Here is a 19,872-nt window from a genome sequence, read left to right as displayed (position 1 = left end):
CACAGTCACACTCACACACACACATACTTGTGAACACACACTCACACAGACCCATAAACATTCCCACTCACACCCACACATGCACACATCCTCGCCCATCTCGAAGACCCACCGTCACACATGCTCTCTGTCTCTTTAGCCCACTGGGCTAAATCGCTGGCTTTGAAAGCAGACCAAGGCAGGCCAGCAGCACGGTTCGATTCCCGTACCAGCCTCCCCGAACAGGCGCCGGAATGTGGTGACTAGGGGCTTTTCATAGTAACCTCATTTGAAGCCTACTTGTGACAATAAGCGGTTTTCAATTCATTTCATTTCTCATGCACACACACATACTCTCATATTCACACACTCACGTTCACTCTCTCGCACGTTTGCACTGACGCATGAATGCAGATATCACTGAAAATACGAATGGGCCAAGTACACGACACGCATCAGAAAAATGCAAAGACGAACATCTTTGACGCACTAAAACAAGGATATTTTGAGGAATTGTCACCAAACAGAACTTGACACCACATTAGGTCAGGTGATTAAAAGCTTAATCAGAGAGGCAAGATTTAAGGAGTGTCTTGAAGGAGGAAAACGAGGTGGAGACACGGAGAGAATTCCAGAGGTCGGGAATTCCGGAGCTCGGGACTCCCGGCAGCTGAGTTCACAGCCGCCAATGGCGCAGCAGTTAAATTCAAGGATGCCAAGAACTGGGGGAGCGCGGAGGTCTGGGAGAGGTGTGCGGCTGGGGGAGGTTGTAGAGATCGAGGGGGCGGTGGGGCGCACAGTCAAGGAGGGATTTTGAAGCAACAATGCGGATACACAATCGGATAGAAGGAAGGAACCGATTCCGTTGACATCGCCTCAACACTGGCAACAGACAGCGAGACTTCCTCGGACAGAAATCGAATCCTCCAAGTTTCCTATATCTGAAAGGGAGTTGAACTGGTTAAAAGCTGCTGGCAGTTTTGCTCCGACTTCCATCCCAGAATGCTGGTGGGACCTGTCGAGACCTGTTACAATTAGCCTGGCCCTGGGTGGCTGCAGGAACCCAGAGCAACCGAAATAACCGATGCTGTATGCACAAGCCGCGTCCTTGCCCAGTCGCAGTGCATGTGAAACCCCCATTAGCAAAACCTCAATACCTAATTCTGCAGATTTTCTATTCTCCCTCTGCTTGCCTGTGGAATGGTTATCCCTGCCTCCCCAACGGAACGCCGTGCAGCCACAGCTGGGAAACTCTCTTGGAAGAGAATCCGGGGGGTGTTCTGTGAGATAAACTGTGTGCGTGTGTATGTGTTTGTATGTGTATGTGCATGTGTGTGTATATGCGTATGTGTGTGTGTGCGCGTGCGTGTGTATATGTGCATGCGTATGTGTGTATATGTGTGTGTGTATGTGTGCAGGCGTGTGTGCATGTGTGTGTCTGTCTGCGTGTATATGTGTGTGCGTGCGGGTGTATGTGTGTGTGCATCTGTGCGTTTGTATGTGTGTGTGTATATGCGTATGTGTGTGTATGTGCATGTGTGCATGTGTGTATGCATGCAAGCGTATGTGCATGTGTGTGTATGCATCTGTGTGTGTGTGTATGTGTGCATGTGTGTGTACGTGTGTGTATGTGTGCGTCTGTGTGTGCATCTGTGTCTGCGTGTGTGTGCATGTGTAGTATGTGTGCATGTGTATGTGTGTGTGCGTGTATGTGTGCATGTGTGCGTACGTGTGTGTATGTGTGTGTGCGTACGTGTGTGTATGTGTGCGTATGCATGTGTGTTTGTGTGTGTGTGTATATGTGCATGTGTGTGTGCATGTGTGTGTCCCTGTGTGTGTGCGTGTCCCTGTGCGTATGTGTGTGTGTATGTGTGTCTGCGTGTGTATATGTGTGTGCGTGTATGTGTGTGTGTGTATATGTTTCCGCATGCGTGGGTGTGTGTTTGTGTATGTGTGACTGCATGTGTGTGTGTGTGTGTATATATGTGTGCGCGTGCATGTATGTGTGTCTGCGTGTGTATGTATGTGTGTCTGAGTGCGTGTATGTGTGTGTGTGTATGTGTGTCTGCGTGCGTGTGTATATGTGTGTGTGTATGTGTGTCTGCGTGTATGTGTGTGTGTGTATATGTGTGTGGGTGTATGTGTGTCTGTGCGTGTGTATGTGTGTGTTTGTGTATGTGTGTCTGTGTGCGTGTGTATATGTGTGTGTGTGTATATGTGTCTGCGTGTATGTGTGTGTATGTGGGTGTATGTGTATGTGTGTGTGTGTGTGTGTGAGGGCTGCCTGTCCTATTGAGAAGTCACTGAGTAAAGCTAAAGGCAGGATCCAAGCTCGGATGTTTCTGGCCCGCTGCTCCTGAGCTGGAAGTGAATTCATTTCCTTGATACTAACCCCGAGCCTCCCTCAGGCTGTCCAATCAGTCTGCCCACCAGGGATCCCCCCCTCGTGCCGCTGCGCTCGTCACTTTCTGAGTTGTTTGCCCAGAGGAGGCAGCCCCAGCTATCCCTCTCCAAACCCTGGCATGGAATCCGAGCTAACAAGGCCATCCACCCCCAATGAACTCGCAGACGTGCACAGATCTGCCGGCTCTCTGATTGTCTGACTTCAGCCTCTCTGCCTCCCACGGAAGGTAAATGCAGCTCTCTACCCCATCGTGTTCCTTTAAAGCAGAGGCCGAACGTAGCTGCGTTTCATTCCCACTGTTGCTCTCTACACACGCCCCGCTGGCTCAGATATTAGTGTGCTCTTCAAACCCGCGGCAGATCCCATTTGTCCATCAGCTGGGGATGCTCTCGGCTCTCCCCTGAGATTGGAGCAAGATTGTTTTCAAAATAAAGATAGATAGTTTTTTGAAGAATAAAGGGTTATGGTGTTTGGGCCGGAAAGTGGAGTCCTCAAAAGGACAGCCATGATCTCATTGAATGGCGGAGCATGCTCGAGGGGCCAGATGGCCGACTCCTGCTCCTAGTTCCTGTGTTATTATCAGCCAGAGAAAGAGGATCTTTCGGCCCATCGCGTCCGGACGGGCTGTTTGAAAGAGCTGCCCCTCCTCTTTCCCCACGGTCCTGCAAATTCCTCCCCTTCATGCATTCATCTAATTCAGGGCTATCATCGAATCTGCTTCCACCGCCCTTCCAGGCACAGCTCACCAAGGGAGGAAAAAATCTCCTCACCTCCCCTTCTGGTTCTTTCCTTCATTATCAATTAATTAATTAGGCGGCACGTTAGCGCAGTGGTTAGCACTGTGGCTTCACAGCGCCAGGATCCCGGGTTCGATTCCCAGCTTGGGTCACACTCTGTGCGGAGTCTGCATGTTCTCCCCGTGTCTGTGTGGGTTTCCTCCGGGTGCTCCGGTTTCCTCCCACAAGTCCCAGAATTCATACTTGTCAGATAATTTGGACATTCTGAATTCTCCCTCTGTGTACCCGAACAGGCCCCGGAGTATGGCGACCGGGAGCTTTTCACAGTAACTTCATTGCAGTGTTAATGTAAGCCTACTTGTGACACTAATAAACATTATTATTATCTTCAACCTGCGTTCCGCTGGTTACCAACTCTCCTGTCACTGGAAACGGTTTCTCCTTATTAGCTCGATCATTATTTTGAACATCTCCGTGAGTCTCGTCTTAACCTTCCCTCCTCCAAGAGACCAATCCCAGCTCATCCAGTCTCTCCACGTGACTCTCCATAATGGAATACTCCCCACTTGCCTGGATGAGTGCAGCTCCAACAACACTCGAGAAGCTTGACACCATCCAGGACCAAGCAGCCCTGCTTGATTGCTCCCCCTTCAACAAACATTCACTCCCTCCACCACCAATGAACAGTAGCAGCCGTGTGTACCATCTACAAGATGCACTGCAGGAACTCACTAAGGTTCCTCAGGCAGCACCTTCCAAACCCACGACCACTACCATCTAGAAGGACAAGAGCAGCAGATACCTGGGAACCCCACCACCTGGAGGTTCCCCTCCAAGTCACTCACCATCCTGACTTGGAAATATATTGGCCGCTCCTTCACTGTTGCTGGGGCAAAATTCTGGAACTCCCTCCCTAACAGCACAGTGGGTGTACCTACACCTGGCGGACTGCCGCAATGCAAGATGACACCGCAGTCCACATAGTGCCAAAAATCATCAGAATGTTAGCCTTTACTTCAACAAACTTTGAATGCAAAGGGATGGAAATTATGTTAAGAGCTTTAGAGGGCACTGGTTAGATGCCACCTGTAGTCATGTGTTCGGTTCTAGACACTGCACCTGAGGAAGGATATATTGGCCTTAGAGAGCACAGATTCATCAGAATTCTTTTTCTTCTTTTTTTGTTATAAATTTAGAGTACCCAATTATTTTTTTTTCCAATTAAGGGGCCATTTAGCGTGGCCAATCCACCTAACCTGCACATCTGTGGGTTGTGGGGGTGAAACCCATACAGGCACAGGGAGAATTTGCAAACTCCACACGGACAGTGACCCAGAGCCGGGATCGAACCTGGGACCTCGGCGCCGTGAGGCAGCAGGGCTAACCCACTGCGCCACCGTGCTGCCCTACAGATTCACCAGAATGATGTAGAGGTAGATTATGAAGACAGGTTGCGTCGACTAGACTTGCATTGCCTTGAGTAGAGAAGAATAGGGGTGATCCCTTAGTGGTAAAATTTTGGCTAATGGTAAAATTCTTGGTAGTGTGGATGAGCAGAGAGATCTCGGTGTCCATGTACATAGATCCCTGAAAGTTGCCACCCAGGTTGATAGGGTTGTGAAGAAGGCCTATGGTGTGTTGGCCTTTATTGGTAGAGGGATTGAGTTCCGGAGCCATGAGGTCATGTTGCAGTTGTACAAAACTCTAGTACGGCCGCATTTGGAGTATTGCGTACAGTTCTGGTCGCCTCATTATAGGAAGGACGTGGAAGCCTTAGAACGGGTGCAGAGGAGATTTACCAGGATGTTGCCTGGTATGGAGGGAAAATCTTATGAGGAAAGGCTAATGGACTTGAGGTTGTTTTCGTTAGAGAGAAGAAGGTTAAGAGGTGACTTAATAGAGGCATACAAAATGATCAGAGGGTTAGATAGGGTGGACAGCGAGAGCCTTCTCCCGCGGATGGAGGTGGCTAGCACGAGGGGACATAGCCTTAAATTGAGGGGTAATAGATATAGGACAGAGGTCAGAGGTGGGTTTTTTACGCAAAGAGTGGTGAGGCCGTGGAATGCCCTACCTGCAACAGTAGTGAACTCGCCAACATTGAGGGCATTTAAAAGTTTATTGGATAAGCATATGGATGATAAGGGCATAGTGTAGGTTAGATGGCCTTTAGTTTTTTTCCATGTCGGTGCAACATCGAGGGCCGAAGGGCCTGTACTGCGCTGTATCGTTCTATGTTCTATGTTCTATGTGCGGAGTCTGCACGTCCTCCCCGTGTGTGCGTGGGTTTCCTCCGGGTGCTCCGGTTTCCTCCCACAGTCCAAAGATGCGCGGGTTAGGTGGATTGGCCATGCTAAATTGCCCATAGTGTCCTAAAAGTAAGGTTAAGGGGGGGGTTGTTGGGTTACGGGTATAGGGTGGATATGTGGGTTTGAGTAGGGTGATCATTGCTCGGCACAACATCGAGGGCCGAAGGGCCTGTTCTGTGCTGTACTGTTCTATGTTCTATGTTCTATGGTGTTGAAGATGGTTAGAGGTCCCAATAGGTTAGAGAAAGAGAAACTTTGGTGAAGGGAAGTCGAGAACAAGGGAGCAGGACCTTAAAAAATGGGAGCGAGTTTGTTCAGGAGTGATGTCAGGACACAGAGGGCAGTGGAAATGTGGAGCTGCCTCCCTCAAAAAGCTTGAGGTAGGATCTCGGTGTTTGTTGAGTCATGGTATTCAGAGTGACGCAACCAAGGAGGTAGACGGAGTTAAGATTCAGATCAGCGATGATCTAATTGAATGGTGGGAACAGGTTGAACGGGCTGAATGGCCTCCTGCTGTCCCTGTAAGTGAGCGCTGCAACATCCCTTTCACAACTTTCCACCCGTGATTGCTTTGAGTGCAAATAAATGTGGGTTTTTTTTTGTCTCTGCTGTGGCATTATTACGTTTCCTGAAACACAATCATTAGATCAGATTAATGATCACATGCCTGATGTGGTGAGAACGGACTGAAAAAATACAAATGAATCACATCCCTTTATTTGTATTCCTTTCGAGTCACCTCTGGCATAATCCCCATTGAGCTGTACAGAACAATTGCAAAGTATTGACAATGTGGACGGAGCATGAATTTCAATACAATGCAAGTGTAACATTGCAGTGTCATATTCAGAATGAACCTCCACTCTGACCCAACCCATTTGCCTTCTCCCTTAACCTGCCCATCGTCACGAGACGTGCCGTGCCCCCGTGGCAATACCTAATTCTACAAACTTCCTCTTTCCCAATTTAATGTCCATCTGTTTGACTTGTTGAGCCAACTCAACAACGGCAGTTTGCATTTCATTGATCATAGAATTTACAGTGCAGAAGGAGGCCATTCGGCCCATTGAGTCTGCACCAGCCCCTACCTAAGCCCAAACATAAGAACTAGGAGCATAAGTAGACCGTCCGGCCCTTCGAGCCTGCTCCGCCATTCTATAAGATCATGGCTGATCTTTTCGTGGTCTCAGAACCACTTACCCACATTCTCGCCATATCCCCTAATTCCTTTATTTTTCAAAAAAACATCTACCCTATCTTTAAATATATTCAATTAAGTCGCGTCTACTACTCCTTTCGGTAGGGAATTCCATACTTTAACCACTCTCTGAGTGAAGAAGTTCCTCCTTGATTCAGTCCTAAATCTGCTCCCCCTGATCTTGAGGCTATGCCCTCTTGTCCTACTTTCACCTACCAGTGGAAACATCCTTTCTACTTCTATCTTATCCATTCCCTTCAAAATGTTATTTGTTTCTATTAGATACCCCCTCGACCTTCTGAATTCCAGTGAATATAATCCCAATCTACTCAGCCTCTCCTCATACGATAACCCCCTCAACTCCGGAATCAGCCTAGTGAACCTCCTCTGCACCCCCTCTAGTGCTAGCACATCCTTTCTCAAGTGTGGAGACCAAAACTGCACACAGTACTCCAGGTGTGGCCTCACCAGCACCTTGTACAACTACAACATTACCTCTCTGCTTTTAAACTCAATCCCCTTCGCAATTAAGGACAAAATTCCATTTGCCTTCCTAATTACTTGTTGCACCTGCAGACCAACCTTCTGTGACTCATGCACAAGTACACCCAGGTCCCTCTGCGTAACCCCACCGAACCTTTTTGGACGCTAAGGGCAATTTAGCATGGCCCATCCACCTCACCTGCACATCTTTGGACTGTGGGAGGAAACCGGAGCACCCGGAGGAAACCCACGCACACACGGGGAGAACGTGCAGACTCCGCACAGACAGTGACCCAAGTCGGGAATCGAACCTGGGACCCTGGCCGTTTGTTGGCAGTGTTTGAGAATCAGTAACGAGAGTGGACACCCCTAACTATAGCTCCCTTCCTGCCTTGTTAGTCCGTTTGGTGCATGGGAAATCGGGGCTTATTGAAGAGATGTTTGACCTCTAACTCGCTGAAAAAACCTCTTGGGGATTGCTCGTGTCGGAGAGCATCTCAAGGCATAATATGACACAAGAGGAGGCCACTCAGCCCATCACGCCAATGCCTGCTCATTGAGAGAACTAAGACCTGCAAAAGCAAATGAGATTGAGCAGCATAACTGTGAACAAAACGGTTGAAATTATCAAAATAATTAGTCAATTGCAGCTATACTTGATTGCCAAGTAAGCGTAAGCAGTTAATGACTTGACATTATCCCAGATGAATATAACCTCATGTCGGGTTTCAGCCGACGAGAGGGAAACATACTATTTTCCTTTTCCTACTTTGTGCTTTGCTGCAATGTGATGTGTCGGTGAGGGTTGTAAATGCTCTGGGCAATACACTGCTGTCTCTATATTTTTTTTAAAAACTGACAGTGTAATACTACACAGCTAATGCTGTCAAGGAAAACAAAATATACTCTGTGTATTTTCTGACAGTGAGAGCTGTGTACTGTTAGCGTTGTCAGAATTTCAGACGCAAGGATCCCTGGCTGTTTGGACTTGGGAAGCGAGGAGAGCTTGTAGCAAGTCAAGGTGCTCGATCAATGGTGCCATCCAGCCGATTATTTTGTTTCCCACCAAATGAAGTTGCAAACAAAAATAAATGCCCAAAAAAATGATGTTTATGTGAAGCATTTTGCAGTTCCCGAGAATCTCTTTAATTTGGCTCCATCTGAATTACGATACTCGGCTAATTTAGTTTCTGAAATGGCAAATATTTTGATTTAGGCAGCTTCGAATGTCTGAGTGGTTGTGAAGTAGCATTCATTTCGTCTGATTAAGGGCAATTTGCTCCATAAATAGAAGTTCATTCATTAAGTGACACGGGTAGTCTGCCAGAACGTGAACTGTGCGAAGGTGTCGGGCATGGCTTGGCGGAGACTATTCCTGCCTCTGATGCTGAAGGTCGCGAGTTCAAATCTACTTCGAGAGATTTAGCACAACCGTAGAATCTACGGCACGGGAGAGACAGGCCCTTCGGCCCAAACTGGTCCATGCCAACCAAACGCCCCATCTAATCCCTCTGAACCATCCCTATCCATGTAACTGTCCAAATGCCTTTTAAATGTTGCCAATGTCCCTGCCTCAACCTTTTCCTCTGGTAGCTCATTCCACACACGTACCACCCTCTGCGTAAAAGAGCTGCTCCGAGGCAGCACGGCGGCGCAGTGGTTAGCACTGCTGCCTCACGGCTCCGAGGTCCCAGGTTCGATCCCGACCTTGGGTCACTGTCCGTGTGGAGTTTGCACATTCTCCCCGTGTTTGCGTGGATTTCACCCCCCACAACCCAAAGATGTGCAGGCGAGGTGGATTGGCCAGGCTAAGTTGCCCCTAAATTGGAAGAAAAATAATTGGATACTGTGAATTTATTTTTTAAAAGACAGTTGCTCCTCAGGTTCCCATTAATTCTTTCCCTTCTTAACTTAAACCTATGCCCTCGAGTTCTCAAAACCCCAGATCTGGGAAAAAGAGTGAGTGCATTCACCCTATCCGTGTTTCCCCTGACCTTATCCACCTCTATAGATCACCCGTCAGTCTCCTACGCTCCAAAGGGAAAGGCCCCAGCCTGTCCAATCTTTCCCTATAACTCAGTCCCTTGTGTCCTAGCAAGATCCTTGTAAATGTCTTCTCCTCGCGCCACAGGTATTAAGGACTGTCGCGGTGCAGACTGTCAGGAGGAATTCTGCTAGCTCAATAGGCCAGCTGTGATTCCCCAGCCCAGTCCTAGACTGAAGTCTCTCCAATCAGATTTTCTTCCCCTGCCACAGTTCTTCTCGTAGTCACAAATGGCGTCTGTGTGACTGTGACATTGGTAAACTGAGCCGCCTTGTCTTTCTCAATCCAGCCGCAGTTTTTTTTACATGGCTGACCACACCGACCTCCTCCAACAACTCCTCATTGTTGATCAGCTCGTTGGGACCTCCTCTCTCTCTCATCTGGCCCCATTCTGATCATACAGCCAGATGCAATGCCTTCTCGACCTCTTCCCACATCATTGCTTCCAAGGATCTGTCCTTGACTCTCTCTCCGATTTCCCATCTACCCGCTTCCCCTTCACCAATATCAGCTGAAGCCCCAGCCTTAGTTTTCGCTTGTACGCTCAAGCCACCTCGCTCATCTCACCACCACCTCTCCCAACTCCTCATCCGACCACGGATGCTGGGTGACCTCCGATGGACCATTGGGAAGACTGAAACCACTGATTTTGGTCCCCACGATCAACACAAACTGCATCATCACTGCTGCCTATTTCCACCTCCGGGTGCTCCGATTTCCTCCCACAGTCCAGTGATGTGCAGGTTAGGTGGATTGGCCATGATAAATTGCCCTTAGTGTCCAAAAGGTTAGGAGGAGTTATTGGGCTATGGGGATAGGGTGGAAGTGAGGGCTTAAGTGGGTCGGTGCAGACTTGATGGGCCGAATGGCCTCCTTCTGCACTGTACGTTCTATTAACACTGCAATGAAGTTACTGTGAAAATCCCCTAGTCGCCACATTCCAGTGCCTGTTCGGGTACACAGAGGGAGAATTTAGAATGTCCAATTCACCTAACACGTCTTTCGGGGCTTGTGGGAGGAAACCGGAGCACCCGGAGGAAACCCACGCAGGCACGGGGAGAACGTGCAGACTCCGCACGGACAGTGACCCAAGCTGGGAATCGAACCCGGGTCCCTGGCGCTGTGAAGCCACTGTGGTAACCACTGTGCTACCCTGCATTTAAGACGGAGTTGAGGAGAAATCCTTTCTCTCACAGGCCGGGGAGTCTCTGGCACTCTCTTCCTCAGAAGGTGGTGGAAGCAGAGTCTCCGAATAATTTAAAGTCAGGTGTGGGTTTTCTCTCCTGGGAGACACTCGATTTGTGTAGGTCAGAGGAAAATCTCTTACATTTGCAAGATGCAAAATGAAATGAAGATCGCTTATTGTCACAAGTAGGCTTCAAATTAAGTTACTGTGAAAAGCCCCTAGTCGCCACATTCCGGCGCCTGTTCGGGGAGGCTGGTACCGGGATTAAACCTTGCTGCTGGCCTGCTTTGGTCTGCTTTCAAAGCCAGCGATTTAGCCCTGTGCTAAACCAGCCACTGGTTGTGCGGGGGGGGGGGGGTGTCAAAAATTCATAAACATTAAAGTGTCGGTGGAAATCCGTGGAAATAAATTGCAGTCAAAGGACCCATTTACTTCATACTGCAACATCCACATTTATAATAAGTGTGTGTATGCGGGAGTTTCGCACGTTGAATCATTCCCAAAAATAACTCCAATAAACACCTTTCATTGAACTGAAGGGAGGAAAGTGCAGGAATCGCATAGCAACTGGAGCAGGCCATTCAGCCCTTTGAGCCTGTTCCACCCCTGTTCCACCATCCAATGAAATGATGGCAGATCTAAACCGTTATGGTTTTGTAACCCTTAATAACGTTACCCCGCGGGCAGCAAGGTGGCGCAGTGGTTAGCACTGCTGCCTCACGGCGCCGAGGTCCCAAGTTCGATCCCGGCTCTGGGTCACTGTCCGTGTGAAGTTTGCACATTCTCCCCTTGTCTGCGTGGGTTTCCCCCCCACAACCCAAAGATGTGCTGGGTAAATTGCCCCTTAATTGGAAAAAATGAATTGGGTGCTGTAAATTTATATTAAAAAAAAATTACCCGCCTCAGTTTTGCCATTTCCAATTGACGTGGTTCAGATTTCTAATCCTCTGTGTGTGATGTGCTTCCTGCCGTGACCCCTGAATGACCTGGCTGTAATTTTAAAGTTATTCCCCCCCCCCCCCCCCGTGTTCCGGACTCCCTCGACTCCCCGGCTAAAGGGAATAATTGCTCTCCATTGACCCTCTCAAATCCTTTAATCATCTCAAACAACTCGGTTAGATCACCCATTAAGCTTCTATACCCTGGATCGTCCATCCCACTAAGGTGGTTGCTCCTGTTCTGCAATTCAGGAAAATCCCCTAGTCCCCTAGTGGAAAGACCCTAGTCGCCACATTCCGGCACCTGTTCGGGGAGGCTGGTAGAGGAATTGATGCTGGCCTGCCTTGGTCTGCTTTCAAAGCCAGCGATCTAGCCCAGTGCACTAAACCAGCCCACTGGATGGGCAGATTATTGGTCCCTCAAGGTTATGGGGAGGGGAGTAGGAAAATTGAGTTACATACGAATTAGGAGTAGGCCACTCGGCCCCTCGAGCCTGATTGTCACCTCAATCCCACATGAGAGAGTCAGATTTTTGATCTCTCAGGGAATCACGGGCTAGAGGGTAGCGGGCGGGAAACGGGAATTGCGATCAGCCATGAATGCACGGCGGAACGGCCTGGACTGATTGCGTAGTCTACCCTGCCCCTATTTCTCGTGTCCTTATGAAAGATGCGGAAACTCACCTGTAAAATCCAGTATTGTCCCTCACGGGCTTTTACCTCCCTGCCTTCAGTTATAGGCGCCGCACACTTGAAGCTTTTAACAAGTGCTCAGCGTACTTCTCAATCCCTTTTTATCTTCCCCAGCTCTCTGTATTTGTGCTTTGCAATCTATCCGCGTCTCTTGTGATATCCTTCCCCCTTGAAATCCGCGCCAAACCGATTCATTTTTCTCTTCCCTCAACTTATCATGGTCCAGATTAAAATCTGGCCAGCCAAATTGAATAGGACATTGAAAGGTTGCAAACATATTTTGGGAGATGATTGGTGAAAAGCTGTGGAGTGGCTAGGCTTGCGAACATTGTGAAACATCACGGTCGGTCGGGGGGAGAGGGGGGGGGGATTTTCCTTGTGGTAGAAAGCTGGCATGGTGTTGATAAGAAATTCAGAGTAGATTTAATTTTTGATAGGTTTGAAGCCCAGATTCTTTAGACCGTTCTGCAGAACAATGTTGTCTGTTCCATTTGTAATTGATGACTGGATTGTGGAAGGCTGGATGGAGTGGTTGCTATAGCAGTCCACGGGACACAGTGTGAAAGGCTTATGCGGAAAGGTAGCAGTAGTGTTAAGTAGAACCATTGCAAACAGAGGGAGGTCACCAATCAGTACTGACTGCTCTCTGTATCATCTTTGATGTGCTACATTAATCAGAGCACCATGTGACGCCATCAGGCACATTACGAGCAACAGACGTCTCAGCCTTGGGTTGTTTTTGTTTTGGGTTCTTTGCAGACAGGGAGAAATGCTTTCATCCCTTTATTTCCCTTACTCAAAGCGTCTTAGCGATCCTAAGTTTAATTTGAGATACTTTGGAGAGTCTTAATACCTTTCTCAAGGATGGAGTGGCTGGGACTGTTCTCCTTGAAGAACGGAAGCTTGAGGAAGAGATGTTCAAAATCACGAGAGGGGTCCCGGAGATAGTGGGGCCGGTGCTGACGAGGGTGTTTAACGAGGTGAGGGACTCTACCCCCGACGATGTCACAGGCTACCATTTCGCTGATATTAAAACGGGATAAAGACCCGGAAGCATGTGGGTCATGCAGACCAACTCCCTGATCAACGTCGACTCCAAGCTCCTGGCTAAGGTCTTGGCGCTTAGAATTGAGGACTGTGTCCCAGAGGTGATGGGGGAAGACCAAACAGGGTTTATCAAAGGCAGACAGCTGGTAGCCAACTTGAGAAGACGGGGTATTGAATACAAGAGTCGGCAGGTCATGTTACAGTTGTATAGGACTTTGGTTCGGCCACATTTGGAATACTGCGTGCAGTTCTGGTCACCACATTACCAGAAAGATGTGGATGCTTTAGAGAGGGTGCAGAGGAGGTTCACCAGGATGTTGCCTGGTATGGAGGGTGCTAGCTATGAAGAAAGGTTGAGTAGATTAGGATTGTTTTCGTTGGAAAGACGGAGGTTGAGGGGGGACCTGATGAGGTATACAAAATTATGGGAGGTATGGACAGGGTGGATAGCAACAAGCTTTTTCCAAGAGTGGGGGTGTCAGTTACAAGGGGTCACGATTTCAAGGTGAGAGGGGGAAAGTTTAAGGGAGATGTGCGTGGAAAGTTTTTTACGCAGAGGGTGGTGGGTGCCTGGAACGCTTTACCAGCGGTGGTGGTAGAGGCGGGCACGATAGCATCATTTAAGAAGCATCTAGACAGGTATATGAATGGGCGGCAACAGAGGGAAGTAGATCCTTGGAAAATAGGCGAGAGGTTTAGATAAAGGATCTGGATCGGCGAAGGCTGGGAGGGCCGAAGGGCCTGTTCCTGTGCTGTAATTTTCTTTGCTCTTTGTTCTTTGTACTCAATGTGATCACGATGCCCCCGGAGGGCAGAGAGGTAGAGGCAGTTGTGGCAATGGATCCCGAGAAGGCCTTTGACTGGGTGGAGTGGGACTATCTGTGGAGGTACTCGGACAGTTTGGGTTCGGGGAGGGCTTTGTTGACTGGGTTAGACTTTTGTACTAGACCCTAAAAGCTAGCGTGAGGACGAATAGGACATCAGAGTACTTTAGACTACACCGAAGGACCAGACAGGGATGTCCACTCTCCCTGTTGCTGTTTTCACTGGCCATAGAACCTCTGGCGATTGCCCTGAGAGCTGCGAGGGGTTGGAAGGGAATGATTAGGGGAGGGGTGGAGCACAGGGTATTGCTGTACGCGGACGACCTGCTCCTGTACGTAGCGGACTCGCCGGCCGGGATGGACAGTATACTCGGAACATTGAGAGAATTTGGCCGGTTTTCAGGGTACAAACTGAACATGGCTAAAAGTGAGATGTTTGTAGTGCAGGCGAGGGGACAGGAGAACAGGTTGAAGGGGCTGCCATTTAGGATGGTCGGAGAAAGTTTCCGATACTTAGGGATACAGGTGGCACGAGACTGGGGCAGGCTGCATAAATTTGACTAGAGTGGTGGAACAAATGAAGAGTGAGTTCAGGAGATGGGATGCACTCTCGCTGTCACTGGCGGGGAGAGTGCAGACGGTAAAGATGACAGTCCTCCCAAGATTCCTGTTTATTTTTCAGTGCCTCCCGATTTTCATCCCGCGGTCCTTCGTCAAAAGTGTTAAGAAGATTATTATGAGCTTTGTCTGGTGGGGAGAAGTCCCAGCGGGTGAAGAAAGCGATGCTTGAGAGGAACCATAGCGGGGGGGGGGGGGGGGGGGGGGGGGGGGGCTGGCGCTGCCGGACCTCAGCAACTACTACTGGGCGGCCAACATAGCCATGGTAAGGAGTTGGATGGTGGGTACGGGATCTATTTGGGAGCGGGTGGAGGCGGCTTTGTGCAGGGGCACCAGTTTGGCAGCCCTGGTCACGGCCCCCCTACCGCTCCCACCGGCCAGGTACTCCACCAGCCCGGTAGTGGTGGCAGCCCTGCGGATCTGGGGCCAATGGAGGAAGCATGTAGGGGAGGTGGGAGCATCGATCTGGTCTCCAATATGCGACAACCACCGATTCGCCCCTGGGAGTATGGACGGTGGATTCCGAGCGTGGCGGCAGGACGGGTTGGGAAGGATGGGCAATATGATCTTGGGGGGGAGCTTCTCGAGCATGAGGGCCTTAGAGGAGAAATTCGGACTAGTTAGAGGGAATGACTTTCGGTACTTGCAAGTGCGTTACTTCATACGTAGACAGGTCCTATCCTTCCCACACCTCCCACCAAATAGGATCCAGGACAGAGTAGTCTCTCGGGGAGAGGTAGGAGAGGGGACAGTCTCGGATATTTACCGAGAACTCATGAAAGGGGAGGAGTCCCAGGCAGAGGAACTGAAGCTCAAGTGGGAGGAGGAACTCGGCGAGGAGCTGGAGGAGGGGGTATGGGCGGAAGCCCTGAGTAGGGTAAATTCAACTGCAACGTGTGCTGGGCACAGCCTGATTCAGTTCAAGGTCGTCCACCGGGCCCACATGACGGTGGCCCGGATGAGTAAATTGTTTGGGGTGGAGGACAAGTGCGCTAGGTGTGCGGGAGGACCAGCGAACCACGTCCACATGTTCTGGGCATGCCCAAAACTTAGGAGATACTGGGAAGGATTTACGGATGTCATGTCCCAGGTACTGAAAACTAGGGTGGCGATGAGTCCAGTGGTGGCAATTTTTGGGGTCTCGGAAGATCCAGGGGTCCAGGAGGAGAGGGAGGCCGACGTTTTGACCTTTGCTCCCCTGGTAGCCCGGTGACGTATACTGCTGGCATGGAGGGACTCAAAGCCCCCGAAGGCCGAAGCATGGCTCTCGGACATGTCGAGCTTTTTAGGGCTGGAAAAATTTAAGTTCGCCTTGAGACGATCTGTATTAGGGTTCGCCCGAAGGTGGCAACCATTCATCGACTTCTTCGCGGGGAATTAAACGTCAGCGGGGGGTAGATTAGAGTAGAGTAGGAGGGATAAATAGGCGGGTACTGTTAATGAGAGAGGATTGGTCTTTTGCACTAAGTTTCTGTTTTGGGTTAATATTTGCGCATTATTGTACACTAACTGTTTACAATGCCAAAAATACCTCAATAAAATTGTTTATTAAAAAGAAAAATCACGAGGGGTCTGGAGGGATAGGGAGAAGGCGTTGCCGCTAATGGAAGCATCAGGAACCAGAGGGCACTGATTGGCAAATGGGCGATGGAAGCAAACCCTCTCACACGGTGAGTGGTGAGGCTCTGGATTGCACTGCCCGAGATTGTGGCGGGACTGGAGGCAGGTTCAGTCACGGCTTTCCGAAGGGAATTTGATCGGTCTGCTGGGGCAGCGGGGCAAGTATGGGCCGTGGGACTGGGTCAACTGCTCTTGCAGAGAGCCAGAATTGGGTCGACGGGCCAAATGGCCTCTTCCTCTGCTGTAACCATCCTATGATTCCATGCGGTGGATTGCAACAGGAGTTACCAAATCCGGAGAAACTAATAAGGAGTTAACAAACTAATAGGAACCATTAGCATAGCCACTAAAGTGTCTGTCACGCTGGCAAGCTTCTCTTTGTCAAACTAGAGCACAACCCACAGGCAGCTTTCAATTAAGATATTCCTTTAATTTTTTTTCAAATAAATTTACAGTACCCAATTCTTCTTATTCCAATTAAGGAGCAATTTTTTTTTTAGTAATCTTTATTATTGGCTTACATTAACACTGCAATGAAGTTACTGTCAAAAGACCCTAGTCGCCACACTCCGGCGCCTGTTCGGGTACACAGAGGGAGAATTCAGAATGTCCAATTCACCTAACAGCACGTCTTTCGGGACTTGTGGGAGGAAACCGGAGCACCCGGAGGAAACCCACGCAGACGTGCAGACTCCACACAGACAGTGACCCAAGCCGGGAATCGAATCCGCTGTAAAGCCACAGTGCTAACCACTGTGCTACTGTGTTCGCTACTGTGTTACCGTGGCTAATCCACCCATCTTGCACATCTTTGGGTTTGGGGGTGAAACCCACGCAGACACGGGGAGAATGTGCAAACTCCACACGGACAGTGACCCAGAGCCGGGATCGAACCTGGGACCTCGGCGCCGTGAGGCAGCAGTGCTAACCACTGTGCTGCCCCAAGATATACCTTTCGAGCATAAGAACTAGGAGCAGGAGTAGGCCATCTGGCCCCTCGAGCCTGCTCCGCCATTCAATGAGATCATGGCTGATCTTTTCTGGACTCAGCTCTACTTGCCCGCCCGCTTGCCGCAACCCTTAATTCCTTCGCAGTTCAAAATCTATCTTTTGCCTTAAAAACATTCAACAAGCTAGCCTCAACTGCTTCATTGGGCAGGGAATTCCACCCTTTCGCAACTCAGGCCGAAATCTACTTCCCCTTATTTTGAGGCTATGCCCCCTTGTTCTGCTTTCACCCGCCAGTGGAAACAACCTGCCCGCATCTAACCGTAAAGTTAGGGGCAGCACGGTAGCATTGTGGATAGCACAATCGCTTCACAGCTCCAGGGTCCCAGGTTCGATTCCCGGCTTGGGTCACTGTGTGTGTGGAGTCTGCACATCCTCCCCGTGTGTGCGTGGGTTTCCTCCGGGTCCTCCGGTTTCCTCCCACAGCCAAAGATGTGCAGGTTAGGTGGATTGGCCATGATAAATTGCCCTTAGTGTCCAAATTGCCCTTAGTGTTGGGTGGGGTTACTGAGTTATGGGGATAGGGTGGAGGTGTTGACCTTGGGTAGGGTGCTCTTTCCAAGGGCCGGTGTAGGTTCGATGGGCCGAATGGCCTCCTTCTGCACTGTAGATTCTATGTAATCCTATCTATTCCCTTCATAATTTCAGATGTTTCAAACAGATCCCTCCCGTCATTCTTCTAAATTCCAACGAGTATCGTCCCAGCCGACTCAGCCTCTCCTCAGAAGCCAATCCTCTCAACTCCGGAACCAACTTAGTGAATCTCCTCTGCACCCCCTCCAGTGCCAGTCCATCCTTTCTCAAGAAAGGAGGCCAAAACTGTACACCGTCAGTAACGGATTTGAAACAACAAACTCTTAAAAGTATCGTTTTGAAGCGACTTGACAAGTTGGGTTTTGGAGAATTTATTTCCTGCATTCCTGTTTACCCAGTATTCCAAGGCACCGTACATTTGTAGCAAGGCGAGGTTTATTCCTTATTCTTGCACTCTGATCTTCCCTGCTGTAAACGGCAACACGCCACTTACCTTCCTAATTGCTTGCTGCACTTTGCCTGCTAACTTTCTGTGCTCCTTGAACAAGTACATCTAAGTCTCTCTGAACATCAATATTTACAGGTTTCAAATATTCTCCTTCTCTATTCTTTTGACCCAAGTGAATAACCTCGCTCCCCCGCCTGTTTTCGGAATGTTGATTGAGAAATAGATATTGGGCAGGAGCAGGGAGAGTAAGCCCTGCTCTTCAAAATGGAGTCCAGGCTCTCTCGTACCTGCCTAACAAGGTCATGTTTTACATATGATCCTGGATAACAGCGCAACAGAGGTCAGAGGGGCCAGGTTAAAGGGCTCTTCATCTTGAGGGGCGTGCCTCTGTTGGGATCAGGAGGCTAAAAAAATAATAAAAGGACAAGGCTAAAGAGTCGGTGCCTAATCGCACATGGCATTCCACACAGGACAGATGAACTCACAGCGCAAACAGAAATTAATCAGTGCGATCTGGTGGCCAGTTCAGAGACACAGCTACCGGATTGCGACCTGAAAATTGGAGGGTATGTGACATTTAGGAAGGACAGGAAGTTTAGGAAAAGGTGGAGGGGCGGCTCTGTTAATTAATGACGGCATTAGCACATTAGGGAGCGATGACACAAGTTCAGGAAACCAGGATGCAGAGGCGGGTTGGGTTGGGGTACGAAATGACAACGGCAAGAAGTCACTTGTGCGAGTGGTCCACAGGCCACTTCATTGTGGGTGGCACAGAGTTTAAAAGAAGAGATAAGAATAATAATCTTTATTATTGTCATGCGTAAGCACTGCAATGAAGTTACTGTGAAACGCCCCGAGTCGCCACACTCCGGCGCCTGTTCGGGTACACAAATGTACCAGCAGGTTCCACGTTCTCAACACCCCTGGGGGTTAAGACGTTCCTTCTGAATTCCCGATTGGAATTACTAGTCACCGTCTTACATTGACGGCCGCCCTTCTCTGATCACCCTCGAGTCGAAACATCTTCTTCTCATCCCCCCCCCCCCCCCCCCTAATCCAATCCCTCTGCTCAGTTTCAAGCCCTCTGTCAGGGTGTTGCCCAACCTTTCCTTTTCCACACTCTCACCTGTTTGACCTTTCATTGATGGTCATAACTTCTCGCTTCTGTCGACATCCTTCCTTGTGAATCCTTTTTTTTCCCCAGCACCCTTTCGAGTGCCTCTTTTTCCGTTGTTTTCTTCTGTAATACACAGATCAGAACTGTGCGTAAACGCTTTGAGAACAGAAGAGTTAGAGGCAATCACGAGGTTTGTTTTGGGGTGGGGGGTGGGGTTATTGAGGGGACGAGGGTGTTTGAGGAGCAGTCAGACATTGGTTTTAGATGTGAGGGTGCAGTCTCTTGCCTGTGGTTGCCTCCGCAAAAAGGTCTTTAATGGCTTTAGAAACTGAACATGCAAAAAACATCAAACCCATCGTGATTCAGCTGGGAGTTGAGCAGTTCCTGGGAGGACCAAATGGTGACCAGCCTGACAGGGACACATTACTTTGAATGATAATAACCTTCTTTCTTTTTCCTTCTTTTGTTCCCCCACCAGAGGAAGGCCTGAACCATGAGTGCAAGCTTTGTAATCAGACCTTTGACTCACCGGCTAAACTGCAGTGTCATCTGATCGAGCACAGTTTTGAAGGCATGGGAGGCACGTTTAAATGTCCAGTTTGCTTCACAGGTACGAGGGGGGGGGGGGGGGGGGGGAATGGGCATTTTGCTGGGGGTGGGGAGATTTGTGGGGGGGGGCGGGGAG

At 49.4% G+C, this 19,872-nt stretch overlaps 1 protein-coding gene across 4 annotated transcripts in view; it reads left to right on the top strand.

Moving 5' to 3' along the window:
* LOC119972209 (zinc finger protein 521) overlaps window positions 1-19,872 on the top strand; it is a 505,048-nt gene that overhangs the window by 406,321 nt on the left and 78,855 nt on the right. For all 4 annotated transcript variants that reach the window (XM_038808566.1, XM_038808569.1, XM_038808567.1 and 1 more), the window contains one exon: window positions 19,666-19,797. In XM_038808566.1, coding sequence (XP_038664494.1) covers window positions 19,666-19,797 — 132 coding nt within the window. The remainder of the gene's footprint in view (window positions 1-19,665; window positions 19,798-19,872) is intronic.

The sequence above is a fragment of the Scyliorhinus canicula genome, chromosome 10 (genome assembly GCF_902713615.1).
Source record: "Scyliorhinus canicula chromosome 10, sScyCan1.1, whole genome shotgun sequence".
NCBI lineage: Eukaryota > Metazoa > Chordata > Chondrichthyes > Carcharhiniformes > Scyliorhinidae > Scyliorhinus > Scyliorhinus canicula.
The sequence above is the reverse complement of the archived record's forward strand: the minus strand, read 5'-3'. Positions and strand labels throughout refer to the sequence as shown.